This window comes from Zootermopsis nevadensis, unplaced genomic scaffold (assembly GCF_977971745.1).
Source record: "Zootermopsis nevadensis isolate Lab colony 2312 unplaced genomic scaffold, Znev_1.0 Znev_ptg000006l, whole genome shotgun sequence".
NCBI lineage: Eukaryota > Metazoa > Arthropoda > Insecta > Blattodea > Termopsidae > Zootermopsis > Zootermopsis nevadensis.
The window spans coordinates 4,175,631-4,197,188 of NW_028259138.1; the positions used below are offsets into that span (position 1 = coordinate 4,175,631).

The window sequence follows — 21,558 nt, forward strand, 5'->3', positions numbered from 1 at the left end:
GGGTAGACCTAGAGGTAGATGGGAGGATAATATTAAGCGGGATCTATGGGACAGAGGAGTTGAAGGCGACTGGATTTTCATGGCCCAGGACAGGAAGCGGTGGATGGCTTTGGTTAATTCAATGATGAACCTTCGAGATCCCTAAACCTAGTTGGTTAGTGGTCAACACGGGCTAGGTGTATTTTTCACGCATACCTACCCACGTGAAGTAACACATAAAAATTCGACTGGACCAAACCGGCAGGATCCAAGAAGGTTTATGAAGATATAGCGCTATAGAACTGTAGGCTTATTAAGGACGTACTCGATTAGAATTTTATCCTAGATACCGTCCATTCTGATTGAGATTTAAGGTGTTCCCAGTACTCTGAGGAAAGCCCTTACCTATTAAAGATTCATAATATCTTACGATTCAATGTGTTGCAATAGGATATGCAGTCTCCGTAGGCGAAAACCTCACGAAATAAGCCAACGACAAATCATAGTGAAACGACCTTCTTCCATTCCACCACTACCAGATAAAGTATGCGGAATTTGGAAGTATACTAACAAGGTATATTTTAAAACACTATTCGAGCTCTTATCCAAATGGTGGCTAGCTTCGGTTAAAACTGTCAACAAAATGATAAGGTTTCGAATCTTAAAAAATATAATTTCTCAGATAAAAACTGTTTTCATACAACTCATACTTAATCAGCGATAATATGTATTTATGACATTTTCAACAACATTACAATTTGTGTAAAAATAGAATCGGATTTATCTGATTAGAAGGTTGTCAATAGAGTGATACAAGTTTGTGGCCTTTATCAACTTTGATCTACAATTTATATAGATAATATTAAAAGCTCTAGAAAGAGCGGGATTAAGTAAGAAATAAACTACATATCAACGGACACTTTAACCTACATCTTTGCTGTTATAGATTATCAAGTAATTACAGTCAAACAGAAGATAAATTACAATGAGCAGTAAATAATTGTCAGAATCTGACACATTACTGTCGGTTGAAAGAATATAAATCATTATGTTTTAAACAAAAACATTATCAACAAAACTTGCATCAATAACAAAATACCGAAACAAGTCATTCGTAACAGGCCATAAAAATACCAAATATATATGAGCGAATGGAGGAATAAATCGGGTATTTAAACCTTTATAAGTTCAAGAACTTTCTAAAGTTAACATTTACAAAATCTCGGCAACATATTTGCGAATCGAAGCCAGGACGATTATAAAACAGATTAAAATATATTGTCAAATTCGGATATGAAATGTATTAGTATAATCCAGTGGGTACCGAGGTTCGTTCGTTTGGGGTAAAGCGGCACAGCGTGCGAAGCTAGGAACTCATCTCCGTTTAGTGCTGAGGTGAAGAATACTCCACTTCCCTATACTTCTTTATAGAATGGTTCTTATCCAAGTGCCACCAGATTACATCACAAACTGAATGAAGAATTATGAACTGTTTCATAAAATGTGTACAAAATCACCTATCCAATCGGAAATAACATATACCTAAATCAGATTATTGCACACAAGCCTCGAAGGAAAAGAACTCTGCGAAGAAAACCAAGGAGATAGTATGAAACAATATGAGAGTACAGGCCTAGTATCTGACAGACTGGTGATGTCAAAGCGAACTGAACAGAACCACAAAACACTTTTTCTTCTGGCATGTCAGGGGTGCACAACATTTCCAGACAGAAGGCAATGTTGGATGATACAAAGCTCAATACGGGCCAATATGTAGTCTTCGTACAGAATGGTGCAAACTGAGGTTATATCAAACCTAATTAATTTTCCATGTACCCGAATTCGTTATAAGAGATAATGAGCTCACTGTTATGTAGAGAAATTTAGAGATGTTCACTATAAATGAGTCATCGGACATTTCTTGCCTCACTTCCGTCACAGATGCCCATTTTGATTTCATAAGATGTGATCTTAATTCACGTTGTAAATGTTCGCCCGAAAGTCTACTCCACATTTTCGATTTGCAAGGCTTCAGTTCTTGAAACAGTTGCTAACAAATATATGTAGTTTACTTCAAAACAATGAGGAGATGCAGTGACTTGTCTGTAAAGCTGAAGGAAACTACTTTGATGGACTCAGAGTTTTATAAAATTCCAGAAAATATTTACACAGAAATTACTAATTTATTTGCTGATTTGTTTGTCTCATTATATATTTAAAAAAAAGGCTTATACATCGCTGGCAAGAAGAAGTAGTAAGTTCCTCTGAAACGTCGATCAATTATCTAGTTCAAAGAGCAACTTAAACATCACCATGAAGGGAGTAAGCTCCTCTGATACGTCGACAAATATTTACCAGAGTACACGGTGGAACATCCCAGAATACAGCCACATTTCCGGTGTATTAAATATTTTAAAAAATACAATAAAACGTATTTTATTCTATTCGGTAAATGAAATTTGACTCTTTTTTGCAATATTCAGTTAGTATGAGTTTGTGTAACAAGGATTCTAGTCTGCAATACATGGACATCAAGGCCAACGGAGCATACACAATCACAAGCCTTGCATATAAATTGCCATACTTGTGTACCTATTTACAGCTTGTTTGACAATGCTGTCAGTAGCTTAGACTATAAAATATCGAATGATAGGATGGTTCGTGAGCAATGAATTGGAATGAATGTCGAAGAAAGTGGACATGGCTTAATTTGAGGCACTATACTGACATTCACTTGGGGGTGGGGGAAAACACGAAAAACTATAGTCGGGATACCAGACTTTCAGGACGAAAGTGTGTAATAAGACAGCTGGCGTCAGTAGGCGACGGTTTAACAGAGTAATGAAAATAAATGTGATCCATGGGCAGACCGAATCTTAGCTTCTGCTATGTCTCATAAGCCAGTAAGCAACAGGCCGCTAGTCATAGCTCCAGAAGACATAAAAATAAACTTGTTTGTAATAGTGATGGTGCATAATAAATTAAAGTGTCTACAGATGAGAAATGGTAACATGACAATATACAGCATTCAGGGGAGTTCTTAAACATATCCTAAATTGACGCTTACGTCATATCTGCTATACAAGAAAAATATCTTCCAGGTCACAGGGATCTTACGTAACACCGAACACGGCAGCTGCGTGCCCACCAGCACGTCTGTGCACAAATATCACTTAGCGATTCAGAAAACACTTCACAAAAGAAGTATGTTTCTGGAAAAGCAACGGTGGTGGCTCTCCTACCTTGAGTACCACGACATGACTTATGGCGGTGGGGGTAAAGTTTCACGCATAAACCTCGGCAGTAGCTTCAAGCTCCGGTCGCTTTATCCTCGGGATGCCACAGCCGACCTAGATGTGAAACCGGGTTCTTCAAATAAAGTTCGATATCCATATGTGAATTTCACATTAAGGTAAAGAAACAATTAGACATACATTTCGTGACCTGAGAAAAAACATAGACCTCATAATTTATAATAGCAAAGTAACGCAAATATCTAGCACAGTATAAGGATATATTTATTATAACAAAGAAACACTAGGAAGCCCTGATTAAGGACAGATAACATTGCTGAGCCAAAACTATAAAAACAGCTAACAATCCAAACTTTATATAACCAATCATTGGGGCACAATCTGGTACACATGCACTTCAATAGATACAGGAACACGCACACAAAGTTTGTAAACATACTTTTGACTCATTCTGTATTCTGGCACAAGCTGTATTTTTCACACGAATAAAATCATATTTACTGTCGAAATGTATAAAAACCTTCGACTTACCACCACTTTCACATGTGAGTGAATCCACGTTACGGTTAAAGCTGTTATTAAATTCAATTTCATAAAATATAACGTTGTCAAGTTAATAGACGTCTCGCTGTCGCAGAATCGGTATATTCTACAGCAGGGGTATCAGGTGGTCTATTCCGATGAGCAAAATTCTGTGTGTGTGTGTGGGGGGGGGGCTGTTATATGAACTGTAGATAACGATGTTTCCATATCACAAGAGTTTCGAGCGTAATATGGATTAATATGTGGCATATGTGCGATAATTATATGTTTTTAGGCATTAGCCATAATCTAACAGTACATGTGATAATTTTGTGCAGTCTATTTTAAGTTGCCTTTACACATGTTGGATCTACAGCCTGATAATGATAGTATATCAGTCTAAACATGTATCTGGTATGTACGTATTTATGTCAACCTACACAGCTATGTCCATCAATGTATTTATGTTAATTTGTGACGTGAATATTAATTAAGCATGAATGTGGTACAAAATTCATCGCCATCAGAAGTCGCTTCCTACTTGTAACGACATGATTAAATGATTATTTTTAGTTCTTTACGTAAGCAATGGTCAGACCCTCTCCAGACGCACAGTCGAACTGCAGTCCTTGTACCACGACGTCAAAAAGCGCGAACGTTGAGTCGTGTCGTTTACAGTTCTGCGCGGACTAAACAAATATACAAGTTTCGTGGACTAAAATCGATAGACCAGCCGACGGACTACATTACTAACTGGCACAGCAATAAACTGTTATCAACTACACGACTAGATGATCAACGTACATTATCAACCAACGGATGACTGCCTGCCTGGCTAAACAAATAATTTTTCAACAAACAGACTAATCTACTGACCAAATCACTGAATCATCAATGCATTAATTGACTAACCTAATAACTAATTAGCCAACAAACCAGCCGACTGACAGACTGACTCCTAACATTCTAACTAATAATGTAACTAGTGAACCGACCAAGTAACCACGAACTGACTTTCCCGCTTACTCGCTCATTCACTGGCCAACTAAATAATCAATCGACCTACTTACTCGCTAATCGACAGACAATCAAAGGGACTGACTAACTGAACTGAATCCACCGTAATTCCCTTCCTGATTAGGCATTATAAGCAAATCAGTCTCAGTTAACATGCCCGACGGTATCAAACATGTGGCTCCTACCCCATAATTATCTCAGTATTCTGACACTTAACTGAATTATAAACGGACTGAAATATTATCTCCGGCAGGCCTACACAACTTCATTTGAAATTGCTTCGGTGACTTGGAGAGTGACGTACCTTGCATAAAAACCCGATATGCCCTACTGTAAAAACTTCATATTCTTTTACGAGCCACAGCACAGTCTTCGAGGTACAATATAATATGCATCAGGCAAAATACAAGGCAAACAATATTAAGATTGTACAAAATACGTGCGATTTGAAACTGTGACCCAGATCCTCGCAAGCAGGATTCAGAAGATGGCGCTTTCAAAGAAACTTTGCAAAAGAAAATTAATTTCAGGTTGGGGTTGCCGCATCCTGGTTTCTGCAGAGGCGTTCGTAGAATTATTAAATTTGGGCAGCCCTAGTCTTGCATAGTCTGATGATAAGCAACTTGACATGTGACTCTATACAGAAACTGGCAATATTGGTGAGCTGCAGTGTGTAGATAAAGATAAATAAACATTTCAGCAGATTTATGTCAGAAATTTATTTGGATTCACTTTATTTTGTGGCTGCATTATTTTACTGACGAACAAAGAATTTTGTCACACAAGCCTTTCGGAAGATGCAAATCTTTTGGCAAATACAGTAACTCAGGGATAACCAAGCTTTTCATTGCAGGAGACAGCATTAGCTATTCACAGCTCTGTCGAGGGCTGCACAAAATATTAATGTCATGGACAGTCAGCGAAACTGTATTTGTTTAACTTAAACAGTACAGGTGGTATCCATTTTAAAACGTACAATAGCTGTATTTCTCAATAAGACTAACTTAATAGTAAGGACGTTTGTTAACTTTCAGTTTTAAAGTCAATGTCAATTTTATAAAACTTCAGTTATTAAGGCTTTTTATTCCCCTTTCCCTCCTCGTGAAGCAGAGGTGTCTCTTTTAACAGTTACTTAATCTGTTAAGACATTTGGTAGGACTCCTTGGACGAGCGATCAGCGCTTCGCAAGGTCTCTACCTTTACACAAGACAGCACAACGTAAAAAGACGCATGCCTTGAGTGGTATTCGATCCCAGGGTCCCAGCCAGGGTCGAAGCGCACAAGGCCCACGTCTCAGACCGTAGATCACTGAGACTGGCTAGTTATTAGGTCTAATACCACAGAAATTTTCATTTGTTTTATTAAATTTTATGTGGTTTGAACAACGGAACAAAATACCTTTACGCAATAACGTCATATATATATCACACGATAAATGTTCCTCAGAAGCAGAAAATGTTTGCCTTTCTCGCATTTATTCATTCTCTAATCAAGTGACGTGCCGCATGGTTACGAGGGAAGTATATTAGCGACCCCTGCAATATCTGGTGATGTAACTTGTATCTTCCAAAGCCCAGAAACAAGACAACAAGTCTCCAAAGGAAACTTCCAGTCCCTGTGACTGAATAAAACGTAACAAATTCAAAGGTAAAAACAAAACAAACTCAAAGATCAAGATCACGCCAATCATATTTTTCTAATATTAAAAGTCTTATTGAAAACTAAAGGAAAAGTGAATGAAGCATTCTGCCTCCATATTCTAGAACAGTTAGGACCCTGACAAGTAGGTATCACCACTATGAAAATGTTCATTCAAACCCAAAACTTTCGATACAACCATTGCTGGCCAAAGTAAATAATGTAGGTACCGTGTTGGGACATCCACTGTACCGTAATTTAAACCCCTATGAGTTTTCTCATGTTGCAGAAACCAAAAATATACTTGAAAGGATCTTCGTTTAAACACGTAATTTGAAGTGGAATGCGCGTATAAATTAAGAGAGATTTTTTGACGTAAATATGTCTATAAGGAAGGGTCATTCGGCAAAAAAGTGTAACGAAAAAGTGTAACAATGGTTACATAGGGAACGTCGTCTGTTTACTCGGCATTATTGTTACCTGTTAAACGCCATCTGTTTACTCAGCATTGTTGTTACCTAGGAAACGTTATATTATATTTCAGTACATTACATTAAAATACATTACTTTACATTACATTCATCTACCACAGACCCATCTTAAGCGTAACTAATTGAAGTTAAGCATTCAAGCATTTTTGTTATCATCTGTTTACTCGGCATTGTTGTTACCTATAAAACATTACATTACATTACCTTACCTTACCTAACCTTACCTTACATTACATTACATTCAGCTACCACAGACCCAACTTAAGCGTAACTAATTCAAGTTGAATAAGCAACGTCCTAATCAAACTTATCTCAATTGTAAAGCATGTATAAAGGAAATATTTAGAATAAATCCAATATATAAACTTCCTTTCCGTATAGATGTATTTACGTCAAATTCTCCGGAACCGTGGTTCCACTGACAACTTTTTTTCTAAGAAGACACTTACTATGGCTTGGCATGCATATATAGGTGTCTGCCGAACTTCGGGTCCTCATTCATTGGCTCATGTTGAGTGAAAAATATTTTATCAACGTAGGCCAAAATCCCAACCGTCCTTGATGGACCGTAATAGATCATCACGTGTATGCGTTTTCTGATGATACAACGTCCTTCGTGTATCCCACACAAGAAGAAATGAACGGGTGTCAGGTCTGGCGAACAGGATGGCCAGTCCTTCGGACACAAGATAAACACACACACACACACGCACACGCACACATGTATACATTCATAGAATCAGACCGGCTATTTAATTTCCAGATTTTGTCCATCCAAGTTTCGTTTGTCGTAATTTTGTATTTAACTTTCCTGAAAAACTGCCCTTGGGTTTTAAGTAAATTCTGAGAGCATATTATCACCAGGAGATATCGGGACACCACTGTAAGCGCACCAAAATGTAGTATATAGCCTATTTAATGTTCAATAAGCTGATTATTTGAATAGGAATGGTCCTGTATAAACTCCACTATCAGCATTCAATCCGATACAACATGTGACAACAGCATATGTGGGATATGAACGACGAAGCAATGTTAGAGAGGATGCAAGACATACATTTACAATTATGTTAACATTATTTAACAGAAATACTAATGAAAACGTTTATAGGAATATAATAACATAATTTACACGAGGACTAAGAACTGACTTCATGGTCTTGCTACAATTAATTCTTCTTTGGCGCACAACCGTGCGAGAATGGATCGAAGGCTGTCTCCTCATCACACTTCTTTACATTCAGTCGCCGTGAAAGTAAATCTTTTCGACAGTTTCGATAAATTGCAGGTAATACAACATATAGGCTGCAAAGTAGCAAATACACACACACTGTGCAACGAACGCATAGTTTACATATAAAAAGAAATATATACTTATAAACCCTGTGTTTGTCATTTGTTTACTTATGATTCATGAAGAAGTTAGACTTTGAGGCCAAACTTTCTACAAACGTTATATCGTGTCCATTTCTTCAGCGCAGGGTTACTGTCATTCGATAGATATTTAACCGTTTTATAATACGAGTATATCCACAGATAATCTCTTAATAAGTCTAGTCAATTTACCCTGTTTGACCAGATATAGCACTGTACATTTTTCAGTACCTATTTTAAATTAGAAATCTGTGTCTGCTCTGTCCATGACAAAATTTTAAAACACTTGACTGATTTTTATTAAACTTCTCACGGAAGTTATGCCACTGGAGGCTACACCATTGTACAATGTACTAACATGGCAGCTATGCAGACTTTTAAGATACGTAATACACGGTCCTGCATTTCTGTGTGGTACAGAATGTGAAAAAAATCATTTCCGTTCATGTGTAAACTAACAACGTAGTTACCGCGAAAAATTCACATATAGGCCGTATGTTTTATGACGATAACTAATAAATCGCTGCAGTTACGAATGTCAAATTAGGCAAAGTCAAGGCCTATGGAACCTAATCTAACCTGCACAAAAATGCGGTATGTTCGAAATTACAGGCACTGCGAAGGAGCGGAACGATCAGGTCTAATAACGTCCAGGTGGCAGCATTTCAGGTACACGTCATACATTCGTTGCTGATAAAAGAACAATTCTCACGAGTCATCTTCAGTAAAAGAGACATCTGGCTTAAACAGGCTATAACAGGTATAGAGAAAGAAAGTTACGTTGAACAGGTACGGGGTTAATGCTTTTATGTAAGAAGTATTGCGCGTCTACACGTGACAGGACAATAGAAATAAAGATAGTGAAGAAGACAGACAAGTTACAAACACCAAGTGTAAGACAGCGGCACGAGACAGTGGAAGGAGATGGAACAAAGTAAATTTGTAGTGGTCCTACACACTGACACTCCACAGCGTTGTTTGGCGGAAAATGCGTGTTCCTTGACGTAGTAATTTGTTCGTATTATTGGGGAGATAAAATACAAGCGGGCGAGATACGCAGGGCATGTGGTACACATGAGGGATCGAACCATTAATACAATTTTAGATAGAAAACCTAGAGGAAGACTTGGGGGCACATGGGAGAACATTATTAAAGTGGATTTTTATAAAATAGTGTCAAGGGGTGGGCTGATTCAACATGAGGCCCAGGGCTCTTGCGAACACTGTTATGAATTTTTGGGTTCCATAAAATGCGGAATCTCTTGAGCAGCCGAGCGATCCTTAGTTTCTGAAGGATTACTCCATTGAGTTAGTTATGTGTCGTTATGAGTCTAAAATTAGCCAAAAATGGATTTCCCATTAACTGAAAAGTAAGAAGTACAGATTCTGTAACCTGAGATGTTTGTCACACACACACACACACACACACACACACACACATATATATATATATATATATATATATATATATATATATTAGTAAAGGTAGGTGTACAGAAGATTTACACATACTGGCCTGCAATCCACTAAATAACATATTTATGGCAGTATTGCTCACGCAAGTTAAAGATAAAAATATTTCTCCGATAAAATTCAGTAAATAACAACACAGTCAAAGACAGTGACTGATTGAGTGAAGGACTAGAAATGTAATATAAATGGAAAAGTAAGAAATTCTTACACAATTTATGTAGAAAAACCTGAATTAAATTTATGTTTAAGAAACAGGATGTGAATAAAACTAAACAGGCCCACGTTAAAATCTAATAGCAAACTCTTTTCAACGAGGTAATGAATCTTCATCTTCTATGAAAGTTGGAAATTTATTGACCAAATGAGTAACTTTCAAAGACAACGTACTGTAAAGCTAGATCTTTTAATGAAAAGTAGTGTTTCTTAGGCCAAATACATTAGCCCACGGTGTGAGGTGTTGCAGATACTCCAGGGGTTTTCCTTAACACAATAAAAAGTTTGAGAGTACTCGGATATTCCCTCTTAAAAAGAGCAGTTCTCTGAAATATCACACAATCCTTCGATCAGCTAGCACTAGCATAAATTTTAAGTAAAAATACAAGTATTCTTATTATAATTCAACTCTAAAGGGTTATTATAAGTTTTTGACAAAATCTCTCAGTATTTAAACATTACTTATTTTCTAAGTAATTTCATTTCCTCGTATGGTAACTGTCTATATAAGCTTCCTGATTCGATCAGGATAAAATGGTTTCGGTTGGGTATTCTTGCACTGCTTCTTTACACGACTGATTAATTTGCTCCTTGACTTCAACACTAGCTGCAGTCGAAGACCACCCAGAATGCGCATAATCAACACTCCTGTCCGCCTCTTTCGGACCTTTTCACACTTTCTTCTGGCTAAAACTGTAGCTTAAGTGGTGAAATATGAATCAGGAGTAAAACAAAGACACTAAAGACTAATATTCCGGCAAATCACTTAATTGAAAGAACATATACATGTGTCTTGTACAAACAGTACCTGACAAACCTTTTCTTTTGTCAGAAAAGTGGCGTAATTAATGATATTTTAGATTGTCAGGAGTGTGAAAATGTCAATGTTGGTCTCCTGGGCTGTTACGTAGTGTTGACTAGTAGGTAGACGTCATCGTTTAGAGGAACATACTGTCTCGAGAAGACCAACATGAACAATAAATTACCTGTTTCGGCCTTAACAATCTAATCACAGTCTGTTTTATGGTCGTCCAGTTCCTCCTTTCACGACGGATTGGTAGTGAAGAAGTTGTTTTGTGTGTCTGAATGTATTTAATCATTCTAATATAGTTGACCTTGTACGGGATGGATGATTGGGTTTCGACCAGCGGGGGAAAGGTAGAAGATTTTTGTATAGTCGTTAAGCCCAGACCAGCTCTGAAGTCCACACAGCCATATGTTCAATGGGTACCGGGGGTTCTTTCCCCGGTGGTAAAGCGCGGCCGAGGCCTGAAGTTGACCACTCACCCTCATCCAACGTCAAGGTTGAGAATGAGGAGCTATACAGGATATACACAAAAGAATGGTGCGGTTTCAAAAGTTAATAAAGTATATCCCTTCCTTTTGAGTGGCAACATGGCACGTAGCGGAATAGAAAAAAGTAGTCGACCTATGACCCGACAAAAGTTGACGCTTAATGGACCTTATCTGTGTTCAACAGTAACAATGTATTCAGCATTGTCTTTGCAAATAGCATTCCAAGGACAGAGTTTATAAACTTTCTTTACAAAATAAGTTAAATACGAAAAAAAATTACGACGACTAAAGCCATATTCCTGCCAAACGCAAACTGCGCCAGACCACACAACAGGTAACACCACACCCTCGTTTTAATTTCTTCCTAACAAAGTCGTCACCGTCAGAAATTTATTCCAATTAATTCCGCATCGCATGATTGGGGCGCTCGAACAGCCAAGCGTGACGAACATTGGCCATTATATTAAGAACAAATTTAACCAGTTTCATTTCTATTGCGCTACTTTCTTTCGGGCTGGATCCATGTTCATTTCTTCCAAAATATCTTCAATTATTCTGTACACAGTTCTGCGTCTCATGAAATACATAATCTATGGGCAATCTTATATTCATTTGTCCGACAGGCAGTATATAAAAATGAAAATCATCACTTATCTTTGCTTATTAATGAATAGAACGGATAGTAACAACGTCCTATTGTCACGTTTTAGCAACAATTGATTTAATACGTTAAATAATATGCAGCTAATATATATATATATATATATATATATATATATATATATTCCTTCCTTTTTAAATGTTCTAACTTTTACAACAGATTATTAAAATTATTTTTTCTTTAAGCCAGATAGACCGCGGTTAATCAGTCCCGGGATAATCAGGAGAGATTATTATCATCATAATGACTAATGACTAATGAGCACGTTGAGCAGTTCATCCTTTATTCCGACAAGGAGAAATATAAGCAAAGAGTAATACAAGCAAGGATAATGCTTTCAACGACATGACGGTTTAAAAATCAGAATCCGAAAGTAATTCCGCAAAGTTTATATGCGTTGATGAAAGCATTCTCTTTTAAGGCATGCTGGAATTTAACTTATTCCGTCCACAGGACATACGAGTAGATTAAAAATAAATTTGGTTGTTTTATGGGGCGCAAATACTAGTTATACATAAATTCTCATAGCTTATGCAAGTAACTAAATCCATGGAGCAGAGTTAATCTTGAGAAGCTGACAGTATGCATTCCTCACGTTTTATTTAATCCGAAGGTCCATTGCCGTGTTCAGAAGCACCCGCCATCGTTCCCTATCCCAAGCCAGATGAACTCAATTCACGCCCTACCATCCTACTTCCCTGCCATATATTTTAATACCACCCTATCGACGCATAGGTCATCCGAGAGGTCTCTTATCCTCAAGTTTTCCAACCGGATTTTCTTTATATATTTCTCCTCCCCCATGTGCACCACATGCCCCACCCAATTCATCCTCATTAATTTAATCATCCTAATAGTATTTGGTAAAGCTTATGCAGTTTTCTCCAGGCTTACCGTTGCTTGAAATTACGATGTTTCTAGAGCCACATCTGAACAAAGGACATACTCTGCAGGTGGAAAGTTGGTAAGTCAACCCGTAATTCTTTGACGTTCTGTAAGGAGGATGAGGAGAGCGATTCCTGCTTTGAATAGAAAGTACAGCAAAGATGTGAGCGATGCTTTCCACCAACGCTGGCAACCATTGTTTCTAATGGTGCAATGGAAAACGAAAAGAGGTTTCCATGCTCACAACCATTTATGACGGAAAAGTAGCCGATACCAGCAAAACATCCCATAGAACAAAATAACCATTTGCGTTAAGACCCATTGTGAGGTCGAGCAGGTCAGTTGATAAATCTTTTTTGTTACGTTTATGTTATGTTATGAGCATAGCAATCTTTTGGGTTGTAGCTCCGTACAATCTGGTAGACGTTTACCTACGTTTCAGAGGTACTTGCTGCCTTCATCATCACGCCATCATCGTCCTGATTATCAAAGCGGTAAGCACTTCTGAAAAGTCAATAAACTTTCCTAGACTACACGCTGCAACATCAGAGAAGAGGAATCTTCATACTTACAGCGGCACGAACCTGAAACCTCACAAATTTTATCTTCATTCACTTCTGCATACAAAAAAGTGGGCTAATTACAGCCGTGTGATTGTTATTAAAATATGTTACTATAATTCTATGTATTTTAGCTGCTTTTAATGGATCTATGTTTCATAAGATACAATATTTATTCTACATTTTTACCTATTTGTAGTCCAATATATTGTTCAAGAAGCAATACATAAAACATGCTTTCTAGTTCGCCTACAGTCGTAAGCTTTTTGAACCATTCATAATGAAAAGACTGAGAAAATTAAATAACGGTGTTTTAAAAAACTTCTTCATATTCAACCATAAGTTAATTGAAACCTGCAAATGACTTCATGCGAACTTTGCATAATATTAAATGGTGTTTGTGCACATATAAGGTTAACTAATTTTGTCGTTGCACACATACAACTATGAAACTATATCCAGAACACTTAACCACTGCCGAAGTATACTTTAGTTTTCTTTCAACCACAAGTAAAATTGGGTGAATTGTAATTTAATAAAATAATAAAAGACACAAAAGTATATTTGTGTGTTTCTTCTAAAAAGGAAAACCGATTACTAATTGAATTTCATTAATGACAAAGCATTTTTGTCTAAGTAAACTGGATTGTCCACAAAAACAACTTGTGCTTTTCTTGAAAAAAACCCGGCTAGAATTAGAAAATAAAGACTATAATTATAACTTGACCGCAATGCTAATGTCAAATATTGCTACAAATTATACTTCCATAGATAATACGTATTAAAAATATATGCATGTAAATTATAAAAATAGATTTCAATATTTAAATATCTGCTGTGGAGAATATGTGAGTGCTTAAAAATAAGAGGTGAAAGGGTTAACATATTATGTCTCTTACTATCTCTCTCCTTTAAAATTCTATCGGTTTTATTTTATTATTAAGTGTGCGTCAGTTATAACGTTCTACATTCATTAATAAAATCCTCTCAATTAAAACTTATCTTAAGCCTGTAGTCATTTTCTCTCACCAGTTAAAATCGCTACACTCAAATTATATTTAAAATAATTTATAAATATATTTTAAAACTCCTTCTACATATTTAGGATTCCCGTTTTTTATCTCCAATATTTTTTGGTACACACATAGTTTATGTTTATCGCAAACCCTCCGCAGTGATCTTTTAATGCATGAAACGAATGTCAATCAACGAAAACAGTTGTGGGCACAGATCGTTTGATGCAGTATAAAACCTCTCTCTGTTCGCCTAGCAACTAGACAACAGACACAGGTAGGCAAAGAATTGGATATTCTTAAGAATTTTGTATTGTACCCAAGAGATTAGGTCAACAGAATAATGACCTAAGCGTGGAAATAAAATCGCAGAGGGAGATTTTTAAATAATTAGGAACATTTGCTTTTAAACATTACACAAAACTTCATGAACATGGCGCTGAAAATAACATTCCGTAACAATAGATCATATACAAAATAAACGTTTACTTGTAATGAACTTAAACAAATGTAAGTCTCTCGTCGTAACAGATATCATAGTTTCTGAAAACAGTTTCCGCTCTTGGGCAAGATCCTCAGTTAGTTTCGTTCAACTCACACAACCCACCTCAGATCCATCGCATTCTCATAGATTTCACTAACCTACTAGGTGATCAGCATATTCTTAAATCACAAACACCTTGTGAATAAAGTAAATTGACCATTTACTCGATGATAGTTTGGCGTTGTAGAAACGTCAATACATGCCAACGTTTCGGAGAAACATACTGTCTCCTTCTTCAGGACTGAATAAACAGGTAGATACAGTCTGTTCTTCGAAACGCTGGCATCTACTGACGAATCTACACGGCGCCAAAACCCATATCATCATCATAGCCGAGAAAACCTCGCATCTGATCATTTCCTCCATCCATCTTAGGTGCAAATATTTTCTAAACACTTTTTTAATACTAGTAACATATGTTTTCCGTTTAAGCAGAAACCACGTTTCACAACCACAAAAGCAGCCTAGAGAATGACTGCATTGTTTAACGCAAATTACTCTCCTACTAATGTAATCATAAGACTCAATGGTATAGTCTGTCCAGTCTTACTACAAATTAATCAAACTGTAGGCCTAATGGTTAGGATTTACCCATAAACGGAGCTTGTATTTTCGTTCTCATATGTGCCTATATTTAGTGTATAAAATCTCCTCATTAGACTATGAAATTTCTTCTAGTACTTTACCAGCAATATGTCGTCAAATATCTGCTCCAGTAACTTTTTCTCAAGCACTATCCAAATATGGCTTCATTAGAGCGAGAAACCAATTTTCACTTACAGTTCATTATTGTTTCGTTATACGTATAAGACTAAAGACTAAACATGCCGATAACTAAAAACAGGGAAGTCAAAAAGCGCTGACTAAGGAACAGCTGTGAAATATTTTATTTTACCTTCGACTGTACCCACTACTTGCATACTTACAACTTATTTCTGTTCAGCTCCAGATAGACTTTGAATTGTGAAGTGAACCACACTAGGCTCCTTGCTTGCCAACATATAAGCGTTTCTAATCTTACTGTCAGTGAATAATCCACGGGTCACAGAGAAAATAATATTCTTGGGTTTTATAAAAGAAGAGATAAACTTCAGCACGTCCCACTAAGCGCAGACCTTGCATTGCTTCCAACCATAGAGCAAGGTCGAATGAATATTTACACAACATATTAGATCCTACTAAGTCCCCCGAATGATCTGCAAATGAGAGATACATAAAACATCTTCAACTGCCACAGAAGAAGATAATGGAGGTGGTGGCTGCTCAAACGTTATGTTAATCATGCATAAAAAATAATTTGTAAGAAGTTATGACGTCTGCGTCCTTTAAGATATGTAAGGCGAGCAAGAAATACAAAGTAATAATTATACAATTTATTGAACCACTTTGTGCATAATTTTAGTTAGTGCACATTCCACTGCCTTTAACTAGTAATAGATCACGTCCGCGCACCGCCGCCATGATGACTATGTTTCATACAAAATGAGAGGCTCCATAATTTTAAATATTCACAAACTTAGGACGATAAAATCTAGGTGTATGAGATACAAGTGGTCAGAAAACGTGAAGGGAAGAGTCCATTTGGAAGACCTTAGCGTAGATATGAGGATAATATTGAAACTAATCACACACAAATAATTTGGAAAGGTGTTGAATGGATTAATCTGATTCAGTACAGAGACCAGTGGTTGGGTCCTGTAAACTTGATAATGGACCTTTGGATTCCATATAAAATAGGGGACAAACTACGAATTGCGAGTCGAACTCCGTTCTCGACACGCACTTCTCGGATCCGAAGAGGACAGTACACGTATGAGAACAAGATACAGCTTCCTCAAATTCGCTTAACCCGAAACATACAGAGTCAAACAAAAGTGTCGGTGCAAATGTAGAAACAAGCGTTGGAACTGGGGAGTGATTAAAAGTCCCCGTGGTTCTTGTGACTTATCCACAAGCACGTGGAGCCGACTTGCAACACACGGCACACTATTTGGCTCAGCAATCTGAACTCGGGGACTGTGGGCCGATTTAGTTCGCTTAAGTTCAGTGTCAACTAAAAGGTTCAACCTATGCCGAAGCACCATATCGCGCCATTAAGTTTTATAGGTGACAATTCTCCATCCATATCAACTCACAACACTATGTTGTCAAACACCATCTACTTATGCTATTCGCTTAGAATTAGAGACCATTTTACTACACAACAGGCTATAAAACAACAAGTAAAATCATGCTAATAATTTCACATCTAAATCTCTAAGTTTTAGGCAGGTTCTCACGGCTAGTTTTCGTGGTCACACAAATCTCACTCGTAAAGTTTTGGAACTTTCATCCAGTTCTAGCTGATGAAAGACGATAGTATCCATCTTGGAATGTAGTGAAAATGAAGAACATATGTAAATAGAATCACTGTTACAGAATGGGCATGCTTGCACATTTAACCACATGCGTCATTTTACCTCTTAAGTACTTACTCGTTTTTTCGGGCACGAAACTGGCAAGGTGCCGACTTTGCTGCAACCGCCAAGACAGCGCGTGGCGATTTGGAATGGAAAATGTTCAGAAAAAGATTCGTGCTTCCCATAGTGGTAATGCCTATGTAAACGAGTATGGCCACAATGGAACCCAAGAGAGCCCTGTATGAACGTTACACCTACTGGAGGGAAAATTTAGTTAATATCTCTCTCTCTCCCGTATTAGAAAGGTGGGAAAACATGATTTTCAGATATTATCAACACACTGGTATACTTTGACGGCTTCGAGATGTTTTGCCAATCTGTGACCCTGATGATGGAGGCAGTAAATTCCTCCGAAATGTTGGTATCTATCTACAAGTCCACTACACGGGAGACCAACATCGACATCTTCACCCCTGGTGAGAAACTTAAATCTCTTATGCAAACTTTGTCGCCAGAATTACGTACCCTTTTTAGGATAAAAGTCTAAATTTTGTTTCTATAAAATATTTCAGCAAACTTCCCGTATGATTCTCCATTTCTCAGCTATTTCATAATACTCCCACCCAGCCCCCAACTAAAAACAACTGCCCAAACATGCTTTAGAGTCTTTTCGGAAAACCAGGTGTTACAGCTTTAACCCTGGAAACGATCTCCCATGAATGAACCGAACTGTTTAAACTTCTGTGGGATATGTTCATACACGGACCTGCAGTTTGGAGAATTTTGATGCATACTCTTATGACTGACGGCGGTAGACAACACATACATATCCACTCCATTTCGTGAGATGACTCCGGTAACTTGTAAACCACTAGATCACATGAATTATTTACTACTGAACTAATCTTAATTTACTTAACGACACACGGAATGAAGTAGGGAAATTATCATAAAAGTAAGCAAATAAGGGTTTGGAAGGCAGCCTCTGTCTTCCCAGGACAACATAGAAAAAATAGAATATGTATGCATTGCGTAACAACTCTGGCATGTTCGTCCTTATCATCTCTGGAGCATTAAGAGTAACGGGAGACTGTTCCGTCAAAATACGACCTTTAATCCTTACGAATGGTAACAGTGATGTAATTGCTGTCAGGAGTCAATGACCATGTGCCTGGCGCCTGTCTGGCTCAGTGATGACATCATAATGGAGATAATCGCAGGATTCCCCGCGTGGGCACATGTCTGACTACGGATTCCCCAACCAATCACTTCCGAATGCAGAAAAGTGTATAGGTCTTCATGTAAAGTATTTGTTGTTGTTAGATGGTTTTAAATAATTGAGCGTGTAGACAAATTTAAGCAAAACACCACAAATAAGAAATTTGATAATATCCGCTCAGCAATTTTAGTTCTATTCAACATACACGGCAAGGCTAATAGACTCTCTTTTGCAAATTTAGTTGCGAATGTACCTAAAAATCGAATTTATTGTTTATATATACAAAAAAATTATTTATAGGTCTGTTTTGCATATTTACAATTAAACATTTTATTATCCACTCAATATGGGTAAGCATGTCACCTTTTATTTTTTCTTCGGCGACGTGCAGACCATGTCCATCAACATGATTGAACTCAACAACCGCTGGACAAATTTTCATTAAATTTGATATGGGCATTATACCTTTGGAGGCTACCCAAAAATATGACCTTTTGATTTCCTACATTCGGTTATACCAACAAGGCGGCCACACAAACTTGTGGGTCGAAGAAACAATAGCTCCACTTAACGTAGGGTCCTATTTAATTAACAGTTTATAATAGAAACAAGGTCTGTTTGGAACTATGTTATTCACTCAATAATAATTCCTGTCCCTAGGAAGAGAAACACGAGTGCCCAGCCCCTAACCTGTTGCTTTACTCAGTGAATTTAACCGACTTATTCATCGTCATGGTACATTAATGTATATGAGAAATGTAAAGCAAAATAATTTTATGAACTGAATCAATATTATATTTGCTTTGAAGGCAAGCAATGCATAAACAGTAAAATCAAGCTAAGAATTTATGTTGTCGTCCTTGAAGAATTGCTAAATATCTAAATGAAAAAAATACATGAAGTTAATTTGCTTAATACCTGGATCGAAGCTGGACATGATTTTCTGTAAGTCTGAGTTGAGTCTTGAGGCCAGTGAAGTATTTCAAAGTATGGTTACCATTCAACACAGCAATCCAACTCTCGCGATGTCACTATTAATTGTTCCCACGACAACAAATGAATTACATTAAATATGGCGAGCTCACAGAGCTCGATTTCCATCGCAACAATCGAATTAGTCCACTTTTTCTCCTCGTTCTTATGCGATACTATTTCAAGCGACAATTTAGTTCACAATGCACGCGCTTAACCTCACCGTATGTTGTACTAAGAACGACTGCCGGGAATTAAAACCGAGGAGTAGCTGTTAGTTCCCTTCTTGCTCGCTAGAAGCTTTTATCTTGAACCAATGAGCTCGACCTCCAAGACACTGCTTGTGGCTTATTATAGAATCGGACGATGTTAATGTTCAAACCGGACTTAAAAACTTATAGACGGCTTACAAAACCAACACTAGGGAAAGGAACGTGTTGTTTCAAAGATCATGGAAATGTCCTTCAAATGATAAAATCTAAACGTTGGTTATAAGCATCGTTGCTACGTTCATTGTATTTGGGGATCGAATGTAGAAAGAGGAAATACGAGATTGTGCAAACGGTGCTGAATTTAAGTTTAAGCTCAAATTAACCCAACTCATGTATGACCATTTAAGGTGGTTTCCAAATACTGCGGATGTTTTTAAATACCTGTAATTTAAATTATTACCAGTCATGAAAAAAAGCTCCTGTACCTATTGAAACAAAAACTTCAGCTTCCAAATAATTCTTGTAATATATTTTTTTTAAAATTTCTTAGGAACCTCATGTTTTTCATATCATAGGGCCTTATCGCAAGGCTGTGGATGTAACAAAAATAAAAAAATTAGGAAATAACACTGAAATAATCTACGATATTTGTACTCTGTTATTAGGGTGAATAATACCAAAAACGAGATGGAAGAGACATAAAGCACAAATCGGGATAAATTGGAAAAAAATGTCACAGAGTTCTGGTCGGGAACCCTAGTAGTAGATATGCTGAGTTTGCTGAATTGGAGGTGAAATCTCTAAGGTCGATCGTAGTATCCCGGAATACGTCTGTAGGGACAGTAAATACAAGAAAATCTTACGGATAGCCGGCACAGAGCCCAGATTCGAAAAGGGTGCATGTCGAATACAAGTATAAAGTGTTACAGCTACACCAACCTGCGCGACAGGAAACACTACCATTGTTTGAGTACAACACATATCAGTATGGGCTTTCGTGCCGCTATTGCACAAGATTGGAAAGAATTTGGAGTACAATGATACTCCAAAGGCGTTTCAAATCACTCTAGATTGTGAAGAACAACTAAAACCCCCATATTTCTTACTACAGGCCTACGTCGATATTGTACAGGGTTATTCATAATTCCCTGACACATTACAAAAAATCGCTAGACTTAAATGGTCAAACGGATGGTAACATAGGACATGCCGATAAAAAGATAAACTCTCCAAGATTATTTTACATACCTCATAAATGCTCTATATGCCCGCCCTTTGTGACGCGGCAAACGTCAAGCCGATAATCTACTTCCGCCCATACCCGCTTCAGCATGCCACGATCGATTTGTGAGATGACAGCGATGATTCATCTTCGCAGCTGAGGCAGATCATGTGGCAAAGGTGGTACAAAAACCTAGTATTTAACGTACCTCCATAAGAAGAAATCACATGGCGTCAGGTCAGGTGATCGGTGCTGCTTCATGTCGGTTGTTTCTTTGTCATCAGTCTTTCGACTGGTTTGATATGGTCCTCCTTTTTCGCCTATCTTGCGCCAATCTCTTCATTTCCACATATTTTTTGCAGCCCACATCCTCAAAAATCTGCGTCACATATTCCAATCTTTGTTTCCCCCTACAATTCTTCCTTCCACTACCATATTAACCAATCCTGGGTGCCTCAGAATGTGTCCCACCATCCTATCTCTTCTTCTGTAAGATTTTTCCATAGACTCCTTCCTTCGCCTATCCTGTCTAGGACCCGATCATTTCGTACTTTATAGTTGGTTTGTTTTTGCGCCATTTTTCTGGGACATCTATCCTAGAAACGAGAATGAAG

The 21,558-nt window shown here is 37.4% G+C and overlaps 1 protein-coding gene across 2 annotated transcripts in view; it reads right to left on the reverse strand.

The window, feature by feature from the left end:
- Nucleotides 1-19,852, reverse strand: part of LOC110829855 (uncharacterized) — a 60,499-nt gene extending 40,647 nt beyond the window's left edge. The window contains exon 1 of one of the 2 annotated variants that reach the window (XM_022064013.2): nt 19,457-19,852. In XM_022064013.2, coding sequence (XP_021919705.2) covers nt 19,457-19,475 — 19 coding nt within the window. In that variant the 5' untranslated portion in view covers nt 19,476-19,852. Of the gene's footprint in view, nt 1-15,846; nt 15,947-19,456 lie in introns of those variants that run through there. The other variant, XM_087343577.1, reaches the window with a different exon arrangement.
- Nucleotides 19,853-21,558: the final 1,706 nt, after the last annotated feature.